Source organism: Onychostoma macrolepis, chromosome 09, assembly GCF_012432095.1.
Source record: "Onychostoma macrolepis isolate SWU-2019 chromosome 09, ASM1243209v1, whole genome shotgun sequence".
Classification (NCBI taxonomy): domain Eukaryota; kingdom Metazoa; phylum Chordata; class Actinopteri; order Cypriniformes; family Cyprinidae; genus Onychostoma; species Onychostoma macrolepis.
In genome coordinates, this window is record NC_081163.1 from 6,496,821 (window position 1) to 6,518,298 (window position 21,478).

The 21,478-nt window shown below is 35.1% G+C and overlaps 1 protein-coding gene across 6 annotated transcripts in view; it reads left to right on the forward strand.

The window, feature by feature from the left end:
- The window catches only part of hdac4 (histone deacetylase 4), a 255,008-nt gene that overhangs the window by 213,665 nt on the left and 19,865 nt on the right, over nucleotides 1-21,478 (forward strand). For all 6 annotated transcript variants that reach the window (XM_058787006.1, XM_058787010.1, XM_058787011.1 and 3 more), the window contains 2 exons: nucleotides 12,682-12,800; nucleotides 14,813-14,946. In XM_058787006.1, the coding sequence (XP_058642989.1) occupies nucleotides 12,682-12,800; nucleotides 14,813-14,946 (253 nt within the window). The remainder of the gene's footprint in view (nucleotides 1-12,681; nucleotides 12,801-14,812; nucleotides 14,947-21,478) is intronic.

Here is a 21,478-nt window from a genome sequence, read left to right on the forward strand (position 1 = left end):
AGTATCTCTTCTTTAATTGTTTGTTTTGTGATTGTTTGTTCTTTTGCTTTTTGTATTTTTGTTTATTTGTTTGCTCTGTATCTTTCTTCTGATTCGTTTTCTTTTTTGCTTTGTTCTTTCATTTGTTTTTGTTCCTTCTATCGTTTTCTTTTTCTATTGTTTGTTCTTTTTTGTGTGATTTGTTGTCTTTATTTTGTTTATTTGTTCCTTCAATATCTTTCTTTAAATTGCTTGTTTGTTCTTTATTTTTTTCTTATTTGTTTGTTCTGTCTTCATTTTGTTTGTTCCTTCTGTATTTTTCTTTCTGTCTTGTTTTCCTTCTTTCTTCTCACTTCTCACTTTCCCTCTTAATTCATGCCTCCTTGTTGTTCACTCAACTTTTTTTTTCCTCCTCTCTCTCTCTCTCTCTCTCTCTCTTACTTTCCCCCCTACTTTCTCTCCGCTCGCTGTGTTTCCTCCTCAGCGATGTTTTGTGGGCCTCTTGAGACAATGCATGCCTTACGGGCAGCACCTTCTTATTTAGACCCAGTCAGTGCCACGTTGCATTTGCAGGGGATCAACCCTAGGATGAAGAAAGGAGGGAGAAAAAAGATAAGAAAATTGGCTCTAATGAAAACCAGAAGCCCAGGCACTCTCACCATGAACTTGGAAACAGAAAGGAGAATTGAAGTTAATTCAAACCAGCTCTTTGCAATGCCAGATGACAAGGCTTTGAAGTGCCCCCCTCCCTGCCGCCTCTACTCTTTGCGTTCTCGCTTTTTTTTTTTTTTTTTCATTGGACGGGGGAGCGATTGGAAAAGCCTTTGAGACTGATGGATAGCCATGTCTAGCGTTAACCCTTCGGTGGCCATTTTTTTTGGTTTTACAAGTGCAGGATCTTCTGCTCCAAACCGCTCTTGGCATGTTCCAGCCCAGGGATTTGGTGGACCCGTGAGGTGGGATCGGTTTTCGAGAGCCTCATGGTTCCAGTCCATGTAATTTGTCTCAGTCCATTGCAAGGAAATTTGCGCAGGCTAATACTAATTACCAGTCATAAATCCTTGCCTCATCTTGCACGTCATGGTTGTGTCTTCCTCATCTGCGGATCCGTTTTCTGGGTGCCCCCCTGGCAAACATGACAGAAAGTTTCCCTCAATAAGATTTTGGACGAGGATTCAGAGTTTGAGGTGGAGCGGATGAGCATCTAGAGAGATGGAGGTCGCCGTTTGTCTTGTTCCTGCCATGAGAGGAAGACGTTTCCTGAGTGTTTGTGTGAGAGACAGAAAGAAAAAGCATTTTCAGCATTGTATATCCCAGACACGCGGTCCTGTGCTCTCATGCCAAGCTCCGCTGTCTTCCCACCAACCCCACAGCAAGGCAGATGGGCTGCCACTGGGGACAAGAGGAGGAGGAGGAGGACGATGAAGACCTTCTCACGCTCTGTAGCCTTGTCTTCCTGAGACTCCGAGCCTGTCTTCACACTTGCTTTGATTGTTTGGTCCGAACCACAGTTTGACAAATTGTGAACCGTCTTGGAGTTCACATGAATCGAACTTTGATTGTTTGTTATGTCTGTCTTTCTTTTGCTTGTTTGTTTGTCCTTTCTTCTTACTTTCTTTTTTGTTCTTACTACCATCCTTCATTTCTTCCTTTGTTTCATGTCTCTTTGTTTACTCATTTTGTCTTCTGTTTGTTTGTAGTTTTTCATCTTTCTCTTTCTTTCTATGGATGATCTTGTTTCTTTTGAGGAAGTTTGGTGTTACAATGAGGCTTTGTGTTCTGTTTTCAAAGGCGATTTGGCTTTTACACATTTGTGAGTTGGGTTTTGTGAAATAATATTTGTAATAAAGGATTGTTAAAATTCTTTCTTTCTTTCTTCTGCAAGTTATTCTTGATTACTCTCACACAAATTGCAAGTTCAAATATGAACCAGTCTTTCAAACCATCTCAGGTGCAGTTCCTTGTTGTGCATCATACACTGTAGTTCAAAAACGATTTAACACACTCTGACATCAAATGGATGACAAAACCTCCATTGTGCCATGAAACACAACCACAATGTCTTCTGAGACAGTGTTCAGGCCTAATGTTACCACACAGAAGTAGCAGAAAGCATATAAATGCCACTAAATTAATGTGAGAATTAATGTAATATAGCCATTATTATATTTATGTTTCGTAGGAACAAGTACATAAATATTTTTGAACGTCTCATTTGTCAATTGTAAACTGTATTATATATAGATTCATATTCATATTCATATTATAAAAGCCCGTTTTTGACTTCTTATCTCACAATTCTGACTTTTTTTCTCACCATTGCAAATTTATTTCTCACAATTTAGACTTCAGAATTGTGAGTTTATGTCTCGCAGTTTTTAGTTTATATCTCATAATTTTGACTTTTTCCTCAGAAATGTGACTTTATTTCTCACAGTTGTGAGTTCATGATTTCAACTGCATTTGGGAGTTTATATGTAGAAATTGGAGAGACAAAGCTGCAATTCTGAGAAAAAAAAGTTAGAATTATGAGATGTTGCCTCACAATTGCAAATTTATATGTCGAAATTGCGAGATAAAAGGCAGAATTGGGAGATTTAAAAAAAATGCAATAACCTTTTATTTTTTTTATTCCTTTCTAAACCAGAAATGGTTTATTTTACATTGACAAGGTTGGTAGATTTTTGAAATTGATACAAGGAGAAACCAACATTTTTGTGAATCATCCAAGGTGCCATGATTAGCAGCCAATGCTGATAATCTCAAATTGGCAAAAAAAAATTGACCTGGCCAATATTTAGTCATGTCTGGTTTGAATTACTTGTCATATCTGCTTGCAAGTTTCTAAAAAAAATGAATGTTAGAGCTTAACTTTGAGTATTTGTCCTCCTGTTTCGCCCTTGAATTCCAGCTGCAGTGATAGTGAGAGAATCCAGATATTTGCTTTCTTTCAATTATGTCATTAGTGAATGTAGAGCCCAAACCGCAGTCTGCAGAGATGCTCTCTGTGAGTTGTCATTTACTGATCTGACTGTCCGCTGGATCTGAAGAGGCCCCTGCATGAGAGTTCTGGGGGAACGTGATACTGTGTTCAGGTGCAGCGTGTGAGGCCATGAACATTTCCCAGCGGCCCTCTCTGTGCAGAGTGAGCTCATGGCTGATGAGAGGTGCAGCGTATGATGCATGCTTAGTGTTTGCAAAGGACTCCACTCACTTTTCTTATGGACAGGCTTTCATCGGTCATGGAAAAATACGGAAATATTAGGGAATTCTAAAGTAGTGTTTTTCAGGCCTGGAAAACTGTGTGAAGTCCCTATTGTTTTTGTTGATCTTTTTTCTTCTTTTTCATGGACGTCCATAGAACTGTTATTAGGTAGAGTTAACTTTTTGACCCTTTGGTCTAGAAAAATAATTCCTTTTTTTTTTTTTTTACTACTTCACTGCAAAATAATGCTTTTCTTACTTAGATTTTTTTTGTCTTGTGTCCAGGCAAAATTTCTAGAAATTCTTAAATCAAGAAGGATTTTCTAGACAAGTAAAAATTATTGTCTTGTTTTCAGCAAAAACAAGTCAAAATTAGGTGAGTTTTTGCTTACCCCATTGGCAGATTAACAGACACAACAGATGTGTTTCATAAACACTTAATCCTTTCTGGATTACAATCCGCCATTAAAATGATAAATTTAATTATTCCAGCTGCTGTGAGAAAAGGCTATAAACGATCCGCCCCCTGCAGCATCCTCACATGCGATAGCCTAGTAGCTGGGACAACTTCTTTATGTTTACAGATGTGACGTAATGATGCAGTGCCATGCTCGAATATCCCACGAAAACCTACCCGTACCACTCAAATTAGAAAACATTATTATAAGCTAACCGTTGTGAATCGGGCTAAAGTAAGACGATAGTTTTGAACACTGGCTGGTTATGCACTTGCTCAAATATTGATTTCGGATCAAAAAAAGTTACGGACTGTAGCTTTAAGTTTTTATTTTTTTATTCATGGGCGGAAATGAGCTTCCATATTATAAGGAATAAAATGAAAATAACAATCAGTCCTAATTTTCACAAAAAAATATCAATCCAGTAACTAAATAATGAGATAAAATGCTTGAAAATGTCATGGCAAGTCACTAGTCAACACGTGTAGGAACCCTGAGCAGGTCACCATCACTACTAGTTAATTCTAGTTTCAGAGAAGAGAGGTGACGCAAAGACTTCATCTGTGTGCGTGTGAGAGTCCCAGTCTGGAGCAAACACATCAAAGGTCAAAGGGATTTGGCAGAGGCCCTATCTTCTCATGAGAAATGATCCCTTGGCTTCTCGTCTCCTGCTCTGGAGCCTGACGCCGGGTCTTGGTAAGACTCGTACGGGAGCTCCTCGAGGGAAAACATCACATGAGACCTGCAGAACCGAGCATGCTTTAAGAAAGAGGGGCCTCCTGCTCGTTCGTCGGCGCTGTTGGTCTTCAAAGTGGCGTGGTGTGATTTGATTTGTGTGCTTTTTGTGTCTGTGTGGTCTAGCTGGTGATTAATCCCGCTTTTTTTTGTTGTTGTTGTTGAGGCAATTGGATTGAAATGCAGGAATGATCATATCCGTCAGCAGAAGCGGCTATAAAGAGACCAAATAAGCTGACAGTCAGCAGAGACAGGAGTTTGGATGGCTCCTACTTCGAGCAGGATGCAGCTACGTGGGTTGTAAATCTCAGCATCCACGGCCTAATTAGTAAAGCTCTTTTTCATCTCCGCATCGACGCTGTCTGATTCATGAGAGCGCGGGCTTTAAAGAAGACTTTTCCACACGGGCTTGATAATTGATCGTGCGGTTTCCAGAGAAGAGGCGCGTTTTTTGTGGCGGGGGGGAATGTGATGATGCAAGCAGTTTTGGCGGGCGCCTGAAACTCGCTCGTCTCCAAACATCAAAAGGGAAGACGGACGGTTCTGGCCGCTCGCCTGCACCACTGCTGTCATACCGAGGACCCCTCTGTGAGTCTGCGGCTGCCCTCAGAGTGCCTGTGGCCTGCGTGTAAAAAAAACTAGAGCTTTGATTTGCCCAGGGCTAGACTGGAGGAAGACTTTATGTGGGCGTCCTGCTGCTGTTTCTGGCAGGTTGGGAGGCCCTCGTTGTGAGGTGTCACCTGTGATGGAAAGTGTGACCGTTGAGCAAAGCTCAGCCTTTTTTTTTTCTTGCTGTGTTAGTGAATAAAGGTCTCATTAATAGGCATTCTAGCCTGAGATCTTCACCTTGAAGAGATGGTTCAGCCAAAAATGAGAATTCATTCATTTATTCAACGTCATGTTGTTCCAAAACCTGACTGACTTTGTTCTGCAGAACACAAAGAAATATATATATTATATACAAAAATTTAGGAATGCAAAATATAGGAACCATAGTGGTTATAGGCTAATATTATTTTTTATCTATCTCTCTATCTATCTCTGTTTTTATGTGTATGTGTATATATATATATATGTGTATGTGTGTGTGTGTGTGTGTGTGTGTGTGTGTGTGTGTATACAGGTGCATCTCAATAAATTAGAATGACGTGAAAAAGTTCATTTTTTCTTGTAAGTTATTTCAAAAAGTGAAACTTTCATATATTTTAGATTCATTGCATGTAAAGTAAAACATTTCAAAAGTTTTTTTTTGTTTTAATTTTGATGATTAGAGCTTACAGCTCATGAAAGTCAAAAATCAGTATCTCAAAATATTAGAATATTTACATTTGAGTTTCAATAAATGACTTGTTCTTTGAAACCACAATAATGGGGAAGACTGCTGACTTGACAATGATCCAGAAGACGAATGTTGACGCCCTCCACAAACAGGGTAAGTCACAGAGGGTCATTACTGAAAGGTGTGGCTGTTTACAGAGTGCTGTATCAAAGCATATTAAATGCAAAGTTGACTGGAAGGAAGAATTTGGGTAGGAAAAGGTGCACAAGCAACAGGGATGACCGCAAGCTTGAGAATACAGTCAAGCAAAGCTGATTCAAACACTCGTGAGAGCTTCACAAGGAGTGAACTGAAGCTGGAGTCAGTGCATCAAGAGTCACCACGCTCAGATATCTTCAGGAAAAGGGCTACCAAGCCTCTTCTGAACTAGAGACAATGTCAGAAGCGTCTTACCTGGGCTGTGGAGAAAAAGAACTGGACTGTTGCTCAGTGGTCCAAAGTCCTCTTTTCAGATGAAAGTAAATTTTACATTTCATTTGGAAATCAAGGTCCCAGAGTCTGGAGGAAGAGTGGAGAGGCACAGAATCCATGTTGCTTGAAGTCCAGTGTGAAGTTTCCACAGTCAATGATGATTTGGGCTGCCATGTCATCTGCTGGTGTTGGTCCACTGTGTTTTCTGAAGTCCACAGTCAACGCAGCCATCTACCAGGAAATTTTTGAGCACTTCATGCTTCCTTCTGCTGACAAGCTTTATGGAGATGCTGATTTCATTTTCCAGCAGGATTTGACACCTGCCCACACTGCCAAAAGTACCAAAAGCTGGTTCAATGACCATGGTGTTGGTGTGCTTGACTGGCCAACAAACTCACCTGACCTCAACTTGTCAAGAGAAAGATGAGAGACACCAGACCCAACAATGCAGATGAGCTGAAGGCCACTGTCAAAGAAACCTGGGCTTCCATACCACCTCAGCAGTGCCACAAACTGATCACCTCCATGCCACGCCGAATTGAGGCAGTAAATAAAGCAAAAGGAGCCCCGATCCAAGTATCGAGTACATATACAGTAAATTAACATACTTTCCAGAAGGACAACAATTCACTAAAAATGTTTTTTTATTGGTCTTATGAAGTATTCTAATTTGTTGAAATAGTGAATTGGTGGGTTTTTGTTAAATGTGAGCCTAAATCATCACAATTAAAAGAACCAAAGACTTAAACTACTTCGGTCTGTGTGCATTGAATTTATTTAATACACGAGTTTCACAATTTGAGTTGAAATACTGAAATAAATTAACTTTTCCACGACATTCTAATTTTTTGAGATGCACCTGTGTGTGTGTGTGTGTGTATGTATGTATATATATATATATATATATACAGTGGGTACGGAAAGTATTCAGACCCCCTTAAATTTTTCACTCTTTGTTATATTGCAGCCATTTGCTAAAATCAAAAATAAAATTGTTCATTTTTTTCCCCTCATTAATGTACACACAGCACCCCATATTGACAGAAAAACACAGAATTGTTGACATTTTTGCAGATTTATTAAAAAAGAAAAACTGAAATATCACATGGTCCTAAGTATTCAGACCCTTTGCTGTGACACTCATATATTTAACTCAGGTGCTGTCCATTTCTTCTGATCATCCTTGAGATGGTTCTACACCTTCATTTGAGTCCAGCTGTTGAGCCCTCCATCAGTCGGGGCTTTATGGCAGAGTGGCCCGACGGAAGCCTCTCCTCAGTGCAAGACACATGAAAGCCTGCATGGAGTTTGCTAAAAAAACACCTGAATAAGATTCTCTGGTCTGATGAGACCAAGATAGAACTTTTTGGCCTTAATTCTAAGCGGTATGTGTGGAGAAAACCAGGCACTGCTCATCACCTGTCCAATACAGTCCCAACAGTGAAGCATGGTGGTGGCAGCATCATGCTGTGGGGGTGTTTTTCAGCTGCAGGGACAGGACGACTGGTTGCAATCGAGGGAAAGATGAATGCGGCCAAGTACAGGGATGTCCTGGACGAAAACCTTCTCCAGAGTGCTCAGGACCTCAGACTGGGCCAAGGTTTACCTTCCAACAAGACAATGACCCTAAGCACACAGCTAAAATAACGAAGGAGTGGCTTCACAACAACTCCGTGACTGTTCTTGAATGGCCCAGCCAGAGCCCTGACTTAAACCCAATTGAGCATCTCTGGAGAGACCTAAAATGGCTGTCCACCAACGTTTACCATCCAACCTGACAGAACTGGAGAGGATCTGCAAGGAGGAATGGCAGAGGATCCCCAAATCCAGGTGTGAAAAACTTGTTGCATCTTTCCCAAAAAGACTCATGGCTGTATTAGATCAAAAGGGTGCTTCTACTAAATACTGAGCAAAGGGTCTGAATACTTAGGACCATGTGATATTTCAGTTTTTCTTTTTTAATAAATCTGCAAAAATGTCAACAATTCTGTGTTTTTCTGTCAATATGGGGTGCTGTGTGTACATTAATGAGGGAAAAAAAATTAACTTAAATGATTTTAGCAAATGGCTGCAATATAACAAAGAGTGAAAAATTTAAGGGGGTCTGAATACTTTCCGTACCCACTGTATATGTGTATATATATATATATTTGTGTGTGTGTGTGTGTATATATAGATGTGTGTATATATAGTCAAAACAAAATATTTAATTTCCTTTTTTTTTACATATTTTACTTCAATTTGACATCAATTAACCCTCACTTACAGTTCATCTTTATTTTATGTATTTGCTTTATTCTAATACTTCAATAGTTTTGTTAAATGTAATCTTTAGCCAACTGCAAAATGAATGCATTTTATACTGTACATTATAATGTTGTGAGGTCTAAACTCATTTGTAGCATTTAAATTGATTGATTTTACATTTTAGTTTTGTTTTCAGTTTATTTATACAAAATAGTAACATTTTAATATTGACAGTTTGGCCAAAACATTAAAATAATTATTACATTAGTCCTGATATATCAGACAGAATTTTAATACCCTTGCGTGTCTAACCTAACACTTTTTTTTCTTTTTTTTTTTGATCCTGCAAGTTTATTTTCAACCACTGATTTAACAGCCTCGACATGTACTAGCACGAGTCACTGTTGACCGTCAAAATAGTATCAAGAGAGCTTGTTTTCACCAGCTGCCCACACAGACACCACTGCGCTTACCCAGACAGCACCGAAAACACCGCATGTACTGCGGCTGTGTGATGACATTTCAACCGCTTTTCTGTGACGCAAACCCTGTTCGACTCTCAAGGCCTGCTGTCATCCTCTCTGAAGCCGTTAGACCTCCGGTAAGTCAGGCGGTGCAGTCAGCTGGACTCTGTGTGGGGCGCAGGGAGAAATTGAGGTGAGGTTAGGTACTTTAGGATGGAAAATCTAAAGCACAGCTGTGGACCTTGGCCATCTTAGGAGCTGGGCCGTTTGCCCGCCTGCGGCAAGAGGACAAGTGCCATGTTCCAGAGGCCAGTGAAATTCCAACCACATCCAACCAGAGCTGAAGTATATTGTGCAACTGGGCACCACAGTTAATGCAATGCAAAATAGCTGCGTGCGAAAGAAACCTCCCTGCGAGGAGCATGCATGAGCCATCATCACCATGTCTAATAAGGGTAAGCTGTGTCATGTCAAGGGAATTGTAAAGAATATATAAGGTGCAGTTCCATTCAAAAGTCTTATTTTGTTGAACATTATGCATGTTTTCATAAAACAGCCTGGAAAATGTTTAACATTCAGAATATTGGAATGTAGCAAAACCATTTTTAACATTTTTATTTGAAGCTTCCTGCATTTAAATTTCCTGCAAAGCGCTACTGCCTTTTTGGAAAACGCTTCTTTCAATAATTCAGGAATAATTTTAAGCAATGTGTATATTTTGTTTTATATTGTTATTGTTAAATTCTTTAAAAAAAAAAAAAAAAAAATATATATATATATATATATATATATACAATTCACAAATGCATTTGTGTGTGTGTATATGCACACACACACTAATGCATTTGTAAATTGTTTATTTAATAATAATATATGAATAATATAGCTTTGTATTTTAATTATGTAAATATTATATAAATATAATATTTAAATAAATAAAATTAAGTATATTAAATATTTTTATTAATATGTAATTTTATGTAGAGAAAAAATTAAACTATGCACATACTTCTTTATAAATATATTAAAACATTAATATATCCGTATACATTAATGTAGAAATAAAATAGAATTGTATTAAATTTTTATAAATATAATATAATTTTATAAATAAAATATATATTTTAATAATACATGATTTTAAGTCGTGAATAAATACATAAATAGACATTTTAATAATAGTATATAATTTAAGTTGTGTGTGTGTGTGTGTGTGTGTGTGTGTGTGTGTGTGTATACCCCCACACACACACAAATGCAGATATTTTACTGCAAATCACAGTTTTTGGCATATTCATTTTTCTCATGTACTTAATTACAGGCAGCTTTCTAAATACAGTATATGGTCACATGATACAGTCTATTAGTTTAGGGTGGGTGACACATCTTACCCTGCTCTCCCCCACACCTTAAACCCACTGCAGGGAATCTTTATTAACAGACCTCGGCCATTGAAATGGAACCTTACACAAATCAAGCCTGTAACGTCAACTACACCTACACTGGAGCAAAGAACGCCAAGCCTCCCGCCCCACCAAGCCCAGTTATATATCCAATTTCTCCAGCTGCAGTTCAGAAAGAGAAATCTGCCGTCTTAATATAGCCTCACAGCTGTGAGCCCAGAAGGAATGCAGGGCCTGGCCGCAGTCATAAACTCAAAGTCAGAATATCCTCCGCCTAATCAATGTGCGTGTCGTCTTCTTCCGACGTGAGCTTTGATGACCCTTACAAAGTCCGATCGCCATTGCCAAGACAAACTGAATCGGAGGGTGTATGCATGGATGTGTGTGTGTCTTACAGACAGAACGGCTGGGATTGTTTTCACGCCATGCACACACCCCAGTCATGTTGTCATACAACCTCTGCTGAGCTCCAGGCCGGTGAGTCCAACGACTCTCTGTGCAACAAGCAATCTTGGTTTAAGAATCGCAACTTTACCACAGAATGGGCCATTAAAAGCACACTCGTCCCATGAATCATCCTGAATCTAGTTTTGTTTCTTGGATTTTAAATGTTTCTGCTCTTCCCATGATGGCAACCGGTGTTTTGGGGGAGTTTGGACTATATTTAACATACAATAGCGCTGCTTCATCATCTTTGGGTTGTTTGCCATAAATTTTTTAAGGGATTGTTCACACAAAAATTTAAATTGTCATCATTTCCACAGCCTTATGTCATTCCAAAGCCTTATGACTTTTTTATTTTTTTTTCCCTGTTGTGAAACACAAAAGAAGACTGTTTGAAAAATGTTTACACTGCTTTCTTTGATACATAGTCACTGAATAGTGACCAATGAAAACGCCATAAAGACATAAAAGTAGTCCACACGACTTCTACACTATTTTAAAAGTCTTTTTAAGTCGTGTAATCGCTTTAATCGAACATTAAGTCACCAGTCATTGATTGAAATGTCTTGATCACCATTCACTTTTTATTGTATGGGAAAAAGAGCCAGAACATTGTTTTATGTTTTTTATGTTTCAGGGGTTAACTTCATACTTTCATTTTCTCATATGAATGTTGTATTTTAAAATTTAGGGGCAGATATACTATCAGCTTGCGCCAGCGCTAACCCTCATTTGGCGTTATCGTCAGGATTTACTAAAGACACAGTGTGGAAATTAGCGCCAAAAAGGCATGGAAACAGTTATTTTTCGACTTACCTTATTCAGTATGCATTTGTAGGACTTTTACAATAAATTTATTTGAGGAGAGTATTTAAATGAAACACTCAATGTGATTTACTAAGATTCAGTGGTATTTGCAGGCATTATTTAACGCCCCAAAAAAAGCATGACTTAAAGCAGGCGGTAATTTGTGCTGCTCTTGGTAGATTGTGCTGGTCATTATGGAAATGAGATGTTGCACCTTTTTTCTGCTCCCATCGGTGCTTTTATGGAATTGCGCTCTAATGCTAATTTGTCCTGTTTAGTAAATCTGGCCCTTGGAAACTTAACACCATACCATTCTTAATTTATTTTTGCTCATTTTCACGTGTCCTTTATTTTATAGATTTTATAGACAGACCTAGACCTTCGATCTTAAACCATGAAAATCTGTAATAAAAATGTGTTTTGCAACTATGATAATCTAAAGAAAGTGTCAACGTGTTAAAACCATTTTAAATTGTTTTGCGTGAAAATTATTTATTTTCGATTTTCGCACATGAAAATGAGACTCGAAGAAAATAAAGAACAATCATGGTAAATGTTGCTTGTGAACAGAAGATTTTGTGCAATTTCCAAAGTCGAGCTGATTTTTTTGTTGTAAATGAATCAGTGATTATTGGAATCAATTTTAGAAGGAAATACCATTTCAGTCTTTCTACTTGAAAATGTCAAGTTAATTCAATGTTACTTGCCATTTCTTTGTAATTATTTATGACATTTACTTGCAACTTCTGAGAGTAAACTGTTTCAAAGTAAACCATTTTTTTTTCATTCATACACCTTTTTTTTCTTTTAGTATAGCAAAGATTTGTTTAAAATGTCATTTCCATCACAGAATTTTGTTAAACACATTACGTAATATGTGTTATGGTGGACACTGTGATGGGAATTGTCATTTTTCATAAAAATAACTGACAAAAATTCTCATGTGTTGCATGTATCCATTGTTATTAGAAAAAATAAACTAGTGAAAGGTTAGTTTTGAGAGATTTTTTTTTCCACGTCCAGAGGGACAAAAGTGCCCATAGTTGGAAAAACTACTTATAAATATCTCCACCCAAGTAAATAATAAAGGATCGGAAAAACTGATGGTGAATAAATAATGACAGAACTTAGATTTTTGGCTGAACTATTTTTTCGGGAACTCACATGCTCTTGTTTTTGTGTTTTTGAAGGACGGTGGTGATGCCAATTGCGAACGAGTTCGCTCCAGACGTGGTGCTGGTTTCTTCAGGCTTCGACGCTGTGGAGGGGCATCCACCACCTCTAGGAGGATACAAGCTCACGGCCAAATGTAAGTGCTCTGCGTTCCTCTGTACTTAGGAAGATTCTCGTGGGATGAAGCAGTTGGGAGCGAAAAGATGAGTCACTGACGTGGAAGTCAGCCTTTGTCCCTCTCTCTCGCTCATTTCTCATGTCTAAAAGCTTTCATTTCAGTCAAATTTATCATGTGCTAATACCACAAAAACAAGAGACCACACTCTTGTGTGCAAAGTCTAATCCCAGAAGGGAGGGATTGTACCAGTCATCCTTTCTCATACTTCCAGATCCCTGATGTTTTTCCTTCTTTGTTCCCATGTGTGCGTAATATCAAGATGGCATTCCGGGCCTGTTTCGAAATCAAACATTTAATGATTGCACAGCACTTGTTGTTGGGGTCCAAAAGGCTGCTTTTATCCTGTTAGAGGGATCATAAGGCCGGCTCTTATAGATTACATCTCCTGGTGAAAGCTGTCCATATGTCAGCGCTGGAAACGCAAAGTAGAAACACTGTTCTTTCAAAACATTTGCCCAGAGTCTAAAGAAAGACAGGTTGTCCGGTCTGAATTTGCACTATTCTTGCATCTAAAAGTGAAATTTAAATCAGATTCAGTCTTCTGCTGGTCTAAGAATGGCTCGATGATCTGTGTTTCATTTGTTTTTCATTTATCTGCATATCTTAAAGGAACAAGTCACCCATTAAATAATGCTGATGTTATTTAGTCACCCTCATGTCGTTCCAAACTTCTTGATCTGTTTTTGTCTTGTTTAATATGACAGTTCATAGTGACCAAATGTCATATGAGCTTTTAAAAGGACAAAAAAAATCAAAAATAGGCTGTTATTTGTTTGCCATATTTCTGAAGTCATATGATAGCTATGTGTGAGAAACTGAATGAAATGCATTTGTTATTCGCTGAATACGAGGCCTTAAGATAGGGTTATTGTAGTTAACCAAAACTAAAACCATAAAAGAAAAAAAAAAATCTTTTCGGAAAATTAAATAATTATTAACTGAAATAAAATAATTTAAAAAATGTATTTCAGCTAGTTGCCAAGGCAACATTTTTCATTTTTATTTAGTTTAACTTGAAGTACTAAAGTAACTAAAACTAAAAAAACTAAAACTATTAAATAAAATGGATATATTTCAAAATAATAATAATAATAATAAATATGATAAAACACAACAAAATGACTAAAACTTTAACTAAAAAGAGAAAATTGAAATTAGATAAAAAATCTAATCTTATTCAAAACATTTAACAATAGTATATGTAAAAAAAAAAAAAAAAAAAAAAATTTTTTTGTTTTTTCGTCACACAAATCTGTCTTATGACCACAAAGAGAATTGAAATATAGAGTAGAAGTGGTCACCATTAAATGTCGTTGTGTGGAAAAGAGCTGCGTAAACATTCTCTGAATTTCTCCGTTTGTGCATCCATACAAAACAACAGCATAAAGGTTTAAAAAAAGACACCAGGATGCATAAATAATAACACATTTTCCATGTTGGGAATTCTGTTCCTTTCAGAGAGATGTGCACAAGCGCATTATGTGCATAACTATTCAGAGGAGCTGCAGTTCTGGTGCAATTAGTGTTGCATTCGTGTTGTATCAGGTTCTCAGTGGTTGAGCTGAGCTGGAAGGTTCCTTTTCTTACGTGTTGAAGAACGTCTCATTCGTGCCAGTGAAGAATTAAAACAAAATAAAATCATCTAGAACGGCCTTGAATGTGAATCTCTGGGGAAGGGAGGTATAGACGGATGCATATATTCAAACAAAGATCAAAAGATGCCTGCGGCCAAAATGCTAAGCCACATTTATTAAAATTAAACCTGCCTCGTATTATACGTTTAGGCCCAGTAAATCCAGAGTGCCGTCTTTTTAACAGAGAGAATGTGATGTAATACTGTCTTATTTTCTCCCGCTCCCTCTCTCCATTTTTTTTTCTTCATCTCTGGTTCCTTTGATCAAAGGCCAGCCACCGGTTTCTGAGCAAGCTCTATAACCCCCTCTTGTATTTCCTGTCTCCCCCTTTGGCAGGTTTTGGCTACCTGACCAAGCAGCTGATGGGACTGGCCGGCGGCCGGCTGGTGCTTGCGCTGGAGGGGGGTCACGACCTCACCGCCATTTGCGATGCCTCCGAAGCATGTGTTTCTGCTTTGCTTGGAAACGAGGTAAGAGCCGACTGGAGATCAGACGGGGAGGGTGACTCAGGGATGGACAGGGCTTTATGAATGGAGGAAAAGATGAAGGGATTTTACAGAATGACAACATCCTCCAGTGTTCGACAATGTGGATTTTTTCATTCAGATTTGACTTGCCCTGAAGCACTGAACAGAACTGGGAAAATAGTTACAATTTCCTCCCTTTCATTGTTTGGATAGTCAGATAGTCCTGCCTCGGACTTATGTTATTAAATGATGCCATTTTATTTAACAGAAATTACTAATTTAACCCTGTCTGCACTTTCCTTTCTTGTAAAAAGTTTTATTTAAATTTTATTGTTTTTAAAATAAATTATACAAAATAAAATATTTTACAATTTATTTAAAAATACATTTAAAAAGTTATATAGTCACACACACATAATTTAGTAATAAAAATTAGTTATAATAATTTTAAACCTGAACCTGTCTACACTCCAGTTTAATTAAAAAAAAAAAAATATATATATATATATATATATATATATATATAAAAATATTTTAACATTTATTTATATTAGTGCTGTTAAACTATTAATCACATCCAAAATTAATGTTTTTATTTACATAATATATGTGTGTGTGCTATGTATATCTATTATGTGTATATAAATGCACACACATACATGTATATATTTATATTCATATAATTTATATGTAAATATATTTAATATATAAACATGCATTTTTCAAACACATTTTTCTTAAATATGTACGTGCATGTGTGTTTCTAATAAATATACACAGTACACACACATATTATGTAAACAAATATAAGCAATTAATCGTTTTGACAGTACTACTTTAAAAATAAATTATCTATATAGAAAAGTGGAGTGTATTATTTTTAATATTTAACAATTAAGATTTTTTTATGAGACAAATTTGAAGCAAAAAAAATGTCTTAAATATTCAATTTTAAGCATTAATGTCCTGTGCAACAGTTGGTTTAAGCTAGACATACTTTTGAGTCAGGTGGACATCTTTTTACAGTGCCTCACACCATGAATTTTGTGTTTTTAAGGCAGTGTGCCAAGTTATAAATAGTTGAAGTTTTACAAAAGAATCTTGAGCACCATTGTGTGTCGTCTAGCTGGCTTTGAGTGCAAAGAACACATGTATAACACCCTCATTTTTTGTCCAGTAAATCTGCGTGCTGATTTAACAGTGATGATCCATCAGGTGAACTGAAACTCTGTCTCACTGGCCCCGGGCCCTGTTTCGTCAAGCTCTGTCCTCTTTCCTCCCACCTAGCTTTTGTCTAGGGTGTCACAGACTAGATGTTTGTCAGGGTGTGTAGTTAGCAGCACTCCCTTTGTGCTGGCCAGCCACCAAGGTTCAGCTGACACGGTCATAATCCAGCCTGAGGATGGGAGGGAAAGAATATCAAACGCTTCACTGTCCACACACACACAAACAAGACAAATGAAGCTGTAGGGCGTCATTTATCTGCTTGTCTCCGTGTCAGAGGAATAATCATTTCTTTTATGTTCCCATCTCTCATCTTCACTGCTATTCTTTCTATTCATCTTCTTTCATTCAGAGCCTTCCTTTCTGTTTCTAAATCAAATACGCTCTCATTTTGGCTCTAGCTTGCTGTCTAAATGGCACACTAAATCTAAATGAACCTCATAAGTGAGTGCTTTGGAACAGTCTACATAGGCAGCAGCTTATTGCATCCATCCTCAAATGATTTCAGTAGAGCTTGGCATTAGCTAAGATAAATATGTGATACTCTAACCAGCAAAAAAATACTATAGCACAACCAAATATTAGGCCTGTAGGTTTTTGAATCTCCATCTCTGTACTTTCTTGGAAATTTTGAGTTGTCTCTTCCACCCCTCCTCTCCCCAGATGGCAAAAACATGCATAGATATATTTACATTTAATAATATTAATATTATTGTTATTATTAATTAGAGGAAGGTACTTGCTAAATAATAACAACTAATAATAACTAAACTCCACTTTGTAAAAAAAATAAATAAATAAAAATTCCAAAATACATATATTTACATCATAATGCATTTACAAAAAATGCATTATAAGACTAGAAACATATTTCCTTGATCCTTGAACTACATTTTGTAATATTGGTCTTTGAAAGTTAAAATATATTTTAAATTAAAAAAAAATTTCCCTTAACCCATGCTATTTAAAACATATTTTTAACAGATATTATTAACAGATACTAATCTTTTATATTATATATAATATTTGAAGTTAAGCATGCTGAAGTGTAAATTATTATCTCCCGTCACACTAGTGACCATTTTTTATCATCTCTGTGACCCCTTATTTTTAGTTCTTCTGCTATTTAGTGATAGATTCCTCATGATATGAGCTACTCAAAGAAATTATGATTAAAGTAAATAGAATTAGAAATAGAGTACCGGAGATCCAAAGTAAGGACTGATTGCAGGTCTGTAATAGGGACCTGCTGCAGCTCCATGTGTGAAGTGGCTTTTGTTTAATTTTATACTTGTATTTAATATGGTTTCTTCGCAAGAATTAATACAGTCCTCATGTTGACTTTCTAAAAATAGAGTGGTCAGTCATATTTAGTTGAACTGTTTGACAGAATTACATTCCAAAACAGTTTTAAGTGAGGTGGCAGGCCTTTAGTGTGTTGGTGAGGGTGACACTGTGGCACATTCTTACAGAGTTTACTTCAACTGAACAAGGAGAGGAGAACCTGTTGAAACCATCCACACAGACCCAGTGAGCCTCTAAAACACGTTCAATAGCAAAAGTGATCCCAGCCTTTGTGGGTCCCGACATTTACGCTTGTGCTGGGTTTCTACGGCTTCGCTTTGCTGACCGCTGGGAGTTAGTGTGCAGAGCAGGACTCTTACGGTCAGATGAGAGGACAGGCCTCGCTCCTGCTGTTACTGAAGCTCTAGAGACAAGCCTGTAAATACATTCCTGGAACAGTAAAAGTGAGCTGGCTCTACTCCATTTCTGAGGATGAGAGGAAAATAAACAGGATAATTAGACAGCATGATAGAGGTTGTGTGTCTTCTGCACCAGGAATTAGGCTTTTGGTGATTAGTTCTGGCACTAGTTGACATATTTGGTATACTACAGTAATTAAAGAAGTTTTCTATTTAAATATATTTTATTTAAAAAGTAACGTATTCCTGTGATGCAAAGCAGTATTTTCAGCAAACATTATTCACAGAATATTCATCCATATAAGAGGTATTTTTTCCACAAAATTGTGTGCACTATTTTTATTTCTAATCCCATCATCATCATCACCTTGTCAGCTCATTATTCAAATAATAAAGTAATTGTTGAATCTTTAATATAGTATAATCTTTCTGTTGTCATTTCTAATCATTATTAACATTATTTGTATGTATATATTATATTAATAATGTAGATTAATAAAATATATATATATATATATATATATATATATATATATATATATATATATATATAGCCAAACAGGAAACTATATAACTGTGACTATGTATAAGTAAATCAGAATATATAAATACAGGATTTTCAGGATTTTTAAATATATTCTGATTTACAATTATATTTTCAGAACTATAACTATATATTCATGACTTACATTTTTATATATTAACAATTTACATTTATATATTCAGACTTACATCTACATTTTTGCAATGCGACTTATTCAGATTTAATTCTATATAATCTGATTTCTAAATATATATCCTGAGTTGCATTTATATATTCAGTTTTGTCTTAATATATTCTGAGTTACATTTATATATTCAGATTTGCATTTATATATTCTTTATAAATATATATTCTGATTTATGTAGTCACAATTTGCATTTATATAGTCAGACTTTATATAATTATTTCCTGTTTGGCACTTCATATATATTATATAAAGATATATTTATATTATATAAAAATATACAGTAAATATGTATCTTAAGTAAATACTGTATGAATCATAATTGAAGGAGGTACGGATTTAATTTAACAATTTTAATTCGGATGAGACAAACTAGTCTATGCATTGTCAGCAGTTAATTTGGGGAGCTGTTGTGATTATAGCATAAACAAAATGGCATTGCCCACATGACCTCCTGTGATTGTATTTATATTTTTATGAATGACTAATCGACTAGTAAAAATGAACTGCTGGTGTGACCCGTACATGTACTTGAGAAAGGAATCTTTTTCTTTTGCCCACAAGGCACCGCATATCTCCACAGTGCTAGGCTTGTCAGGAAATATCTGCACTAACTGAAGCGGAGCTGTTTGCTTTAGACGAGAAGCGCGTACTGGCAGCCTTAATGCAATAATCATAATCGGTTTACCTGCACCAGCATCGAGACTGTGAGTCTGCAGGCCTGCCTGGCGCTGCCTTCATCTGCAATTTGCCCCATGGGAAGCTTTGTTGTCATAGCAGGAAAAGGATAGAGGAGACAGAGACACTGAGCAAGCAAAACTGCTCAGTAAGGGCCCGTTTCAGCTGCCTATCGAGTGCACTCCCTGGAGGGATGTTGAGAGGGGGCTCAGAGTATCTCACGCTCGCTCTCAGACGCTACCAGCGGCCCATCTGAAAGCAGTTAGTTTCACACCTCTCGCAGACGGGTCACTGACAGCGAGAGAGACAGAGACAGACTTAAAGTAATCAAAGGAAATTAGGAGCACAAAGTACAGAGGAAGCTTATGTCAGAAAGTCAGAGTCTGATTTCAGAGTGGAAGGACTGACTTTCCCATGAGCATTGGGCACTCAGTGCAGCTTATGCCACATTAGATGCTTCTGTCCTCATGTCCTTTTAATATGTCTCATCTCGTCAAATTGGAGGCTTTGTTTAGATATACATTTCTTTTAAAGTAATGCATGTTTTTTTTTTTTGTGACATGAATTCAGGGGGTCATTTTTAATTTCATATATAATATTTATTTAATAAATATTTATATTTATTTTAAGTATATTCATATAAGGACTTATTTAAGTTGTGCGTGTGTGTGAGTGTGCGTGTGTGGTGAGTACATACATACAGCTTTTAAAATATATCTATATGAATATAATTTATATAAATATTATATATATATATATATAGATTAGATTAGATTTTTTTAAAATCTATATATATATATATCAATTATATTCATATAAATATATATATATATATCAATTATATTCATATAAATATATATATATATATATATATATATCAATTATATTCATATAAGGACTTATTTAAGTTGTACGTGTGTGTGAGTGTGCGTGTGTGAGTGAGTACATACATACAGCTTTTAAAATATATCTATATGAATATAATTTATATAAATATTATATATATATATAGATTAGATTAGATTTTTTTAAAATCTATATATATATATATATATATATATATATATCAATTATATTCATATAAATATATATATATATATCAATTATATTCATATAAATATATATATATAGATTAGATTAGATTTTTTTAAAATCTATATATATATATCAATTATATTCATATAAATATATATATATATATAGATTAGATTAGATTTTTTTAAAATCTATATATATATATAGATTAGATTAGATTTTTTTAAAATCTATATATATATATATCAATTATATTCATATAAATATATATATATAGATTAGATTAGATTTTTTTAAAATCTATATATATATATATATCAATTATATTCATATAAATATATATATATATATATCAATTATATTCATATAAATATATATATATATATATATATATATATATATATATATATATATATCAATTATATTCATATAAATATATATATATATCAATTATATTCATATAAATATATATTTTTATATAATTATAAATTATATATTATATTTAATAATAATTAAATAATAAGAGTTATTAAACTTAATGCAAGATAATCTTTGAATATTACTGTTGTAATAATTAATATTATTACAATTAGATTAATATTGCATTATTTTCTATATATTATTTTTATATAATAATGCAACAATTTATATTATTTCCTATATAATCTTATAACAAAAATAATGATTAATTGTGTATTTTAAACAACAGAAGTATTGAAATATTGTAATCTATAATATTTAAAATTACATTATGTTTAAGAATTATTGTTTGTAGATTTAATAGCATAATATAAACTTTAACTGTAACATAGTAAAATATTTTGGCTAACATTATTATTTTTGTATATTATATTAATGATTATATTATTATAATTATAATGACAATATTATAAATACAATATAACTTTATTTATTTATATTTAGTTATAATATATATTATATTCCTAAAATATATATTTTAAAAATACTAATAATTTTATTATTATTTTATAATAATTACAATTATAATATTTAAAAAATGTGAACATGTATATTCTAATCCATAATGTTTGCATTATATTTAATAATAATTTAAAGGAATGAACATTGTCATATAGATTATTTTTGTTGTCATCTTAATATTGTTGTAAGATTTATGTTGTATTGATGACTGTATTGATTGTATTG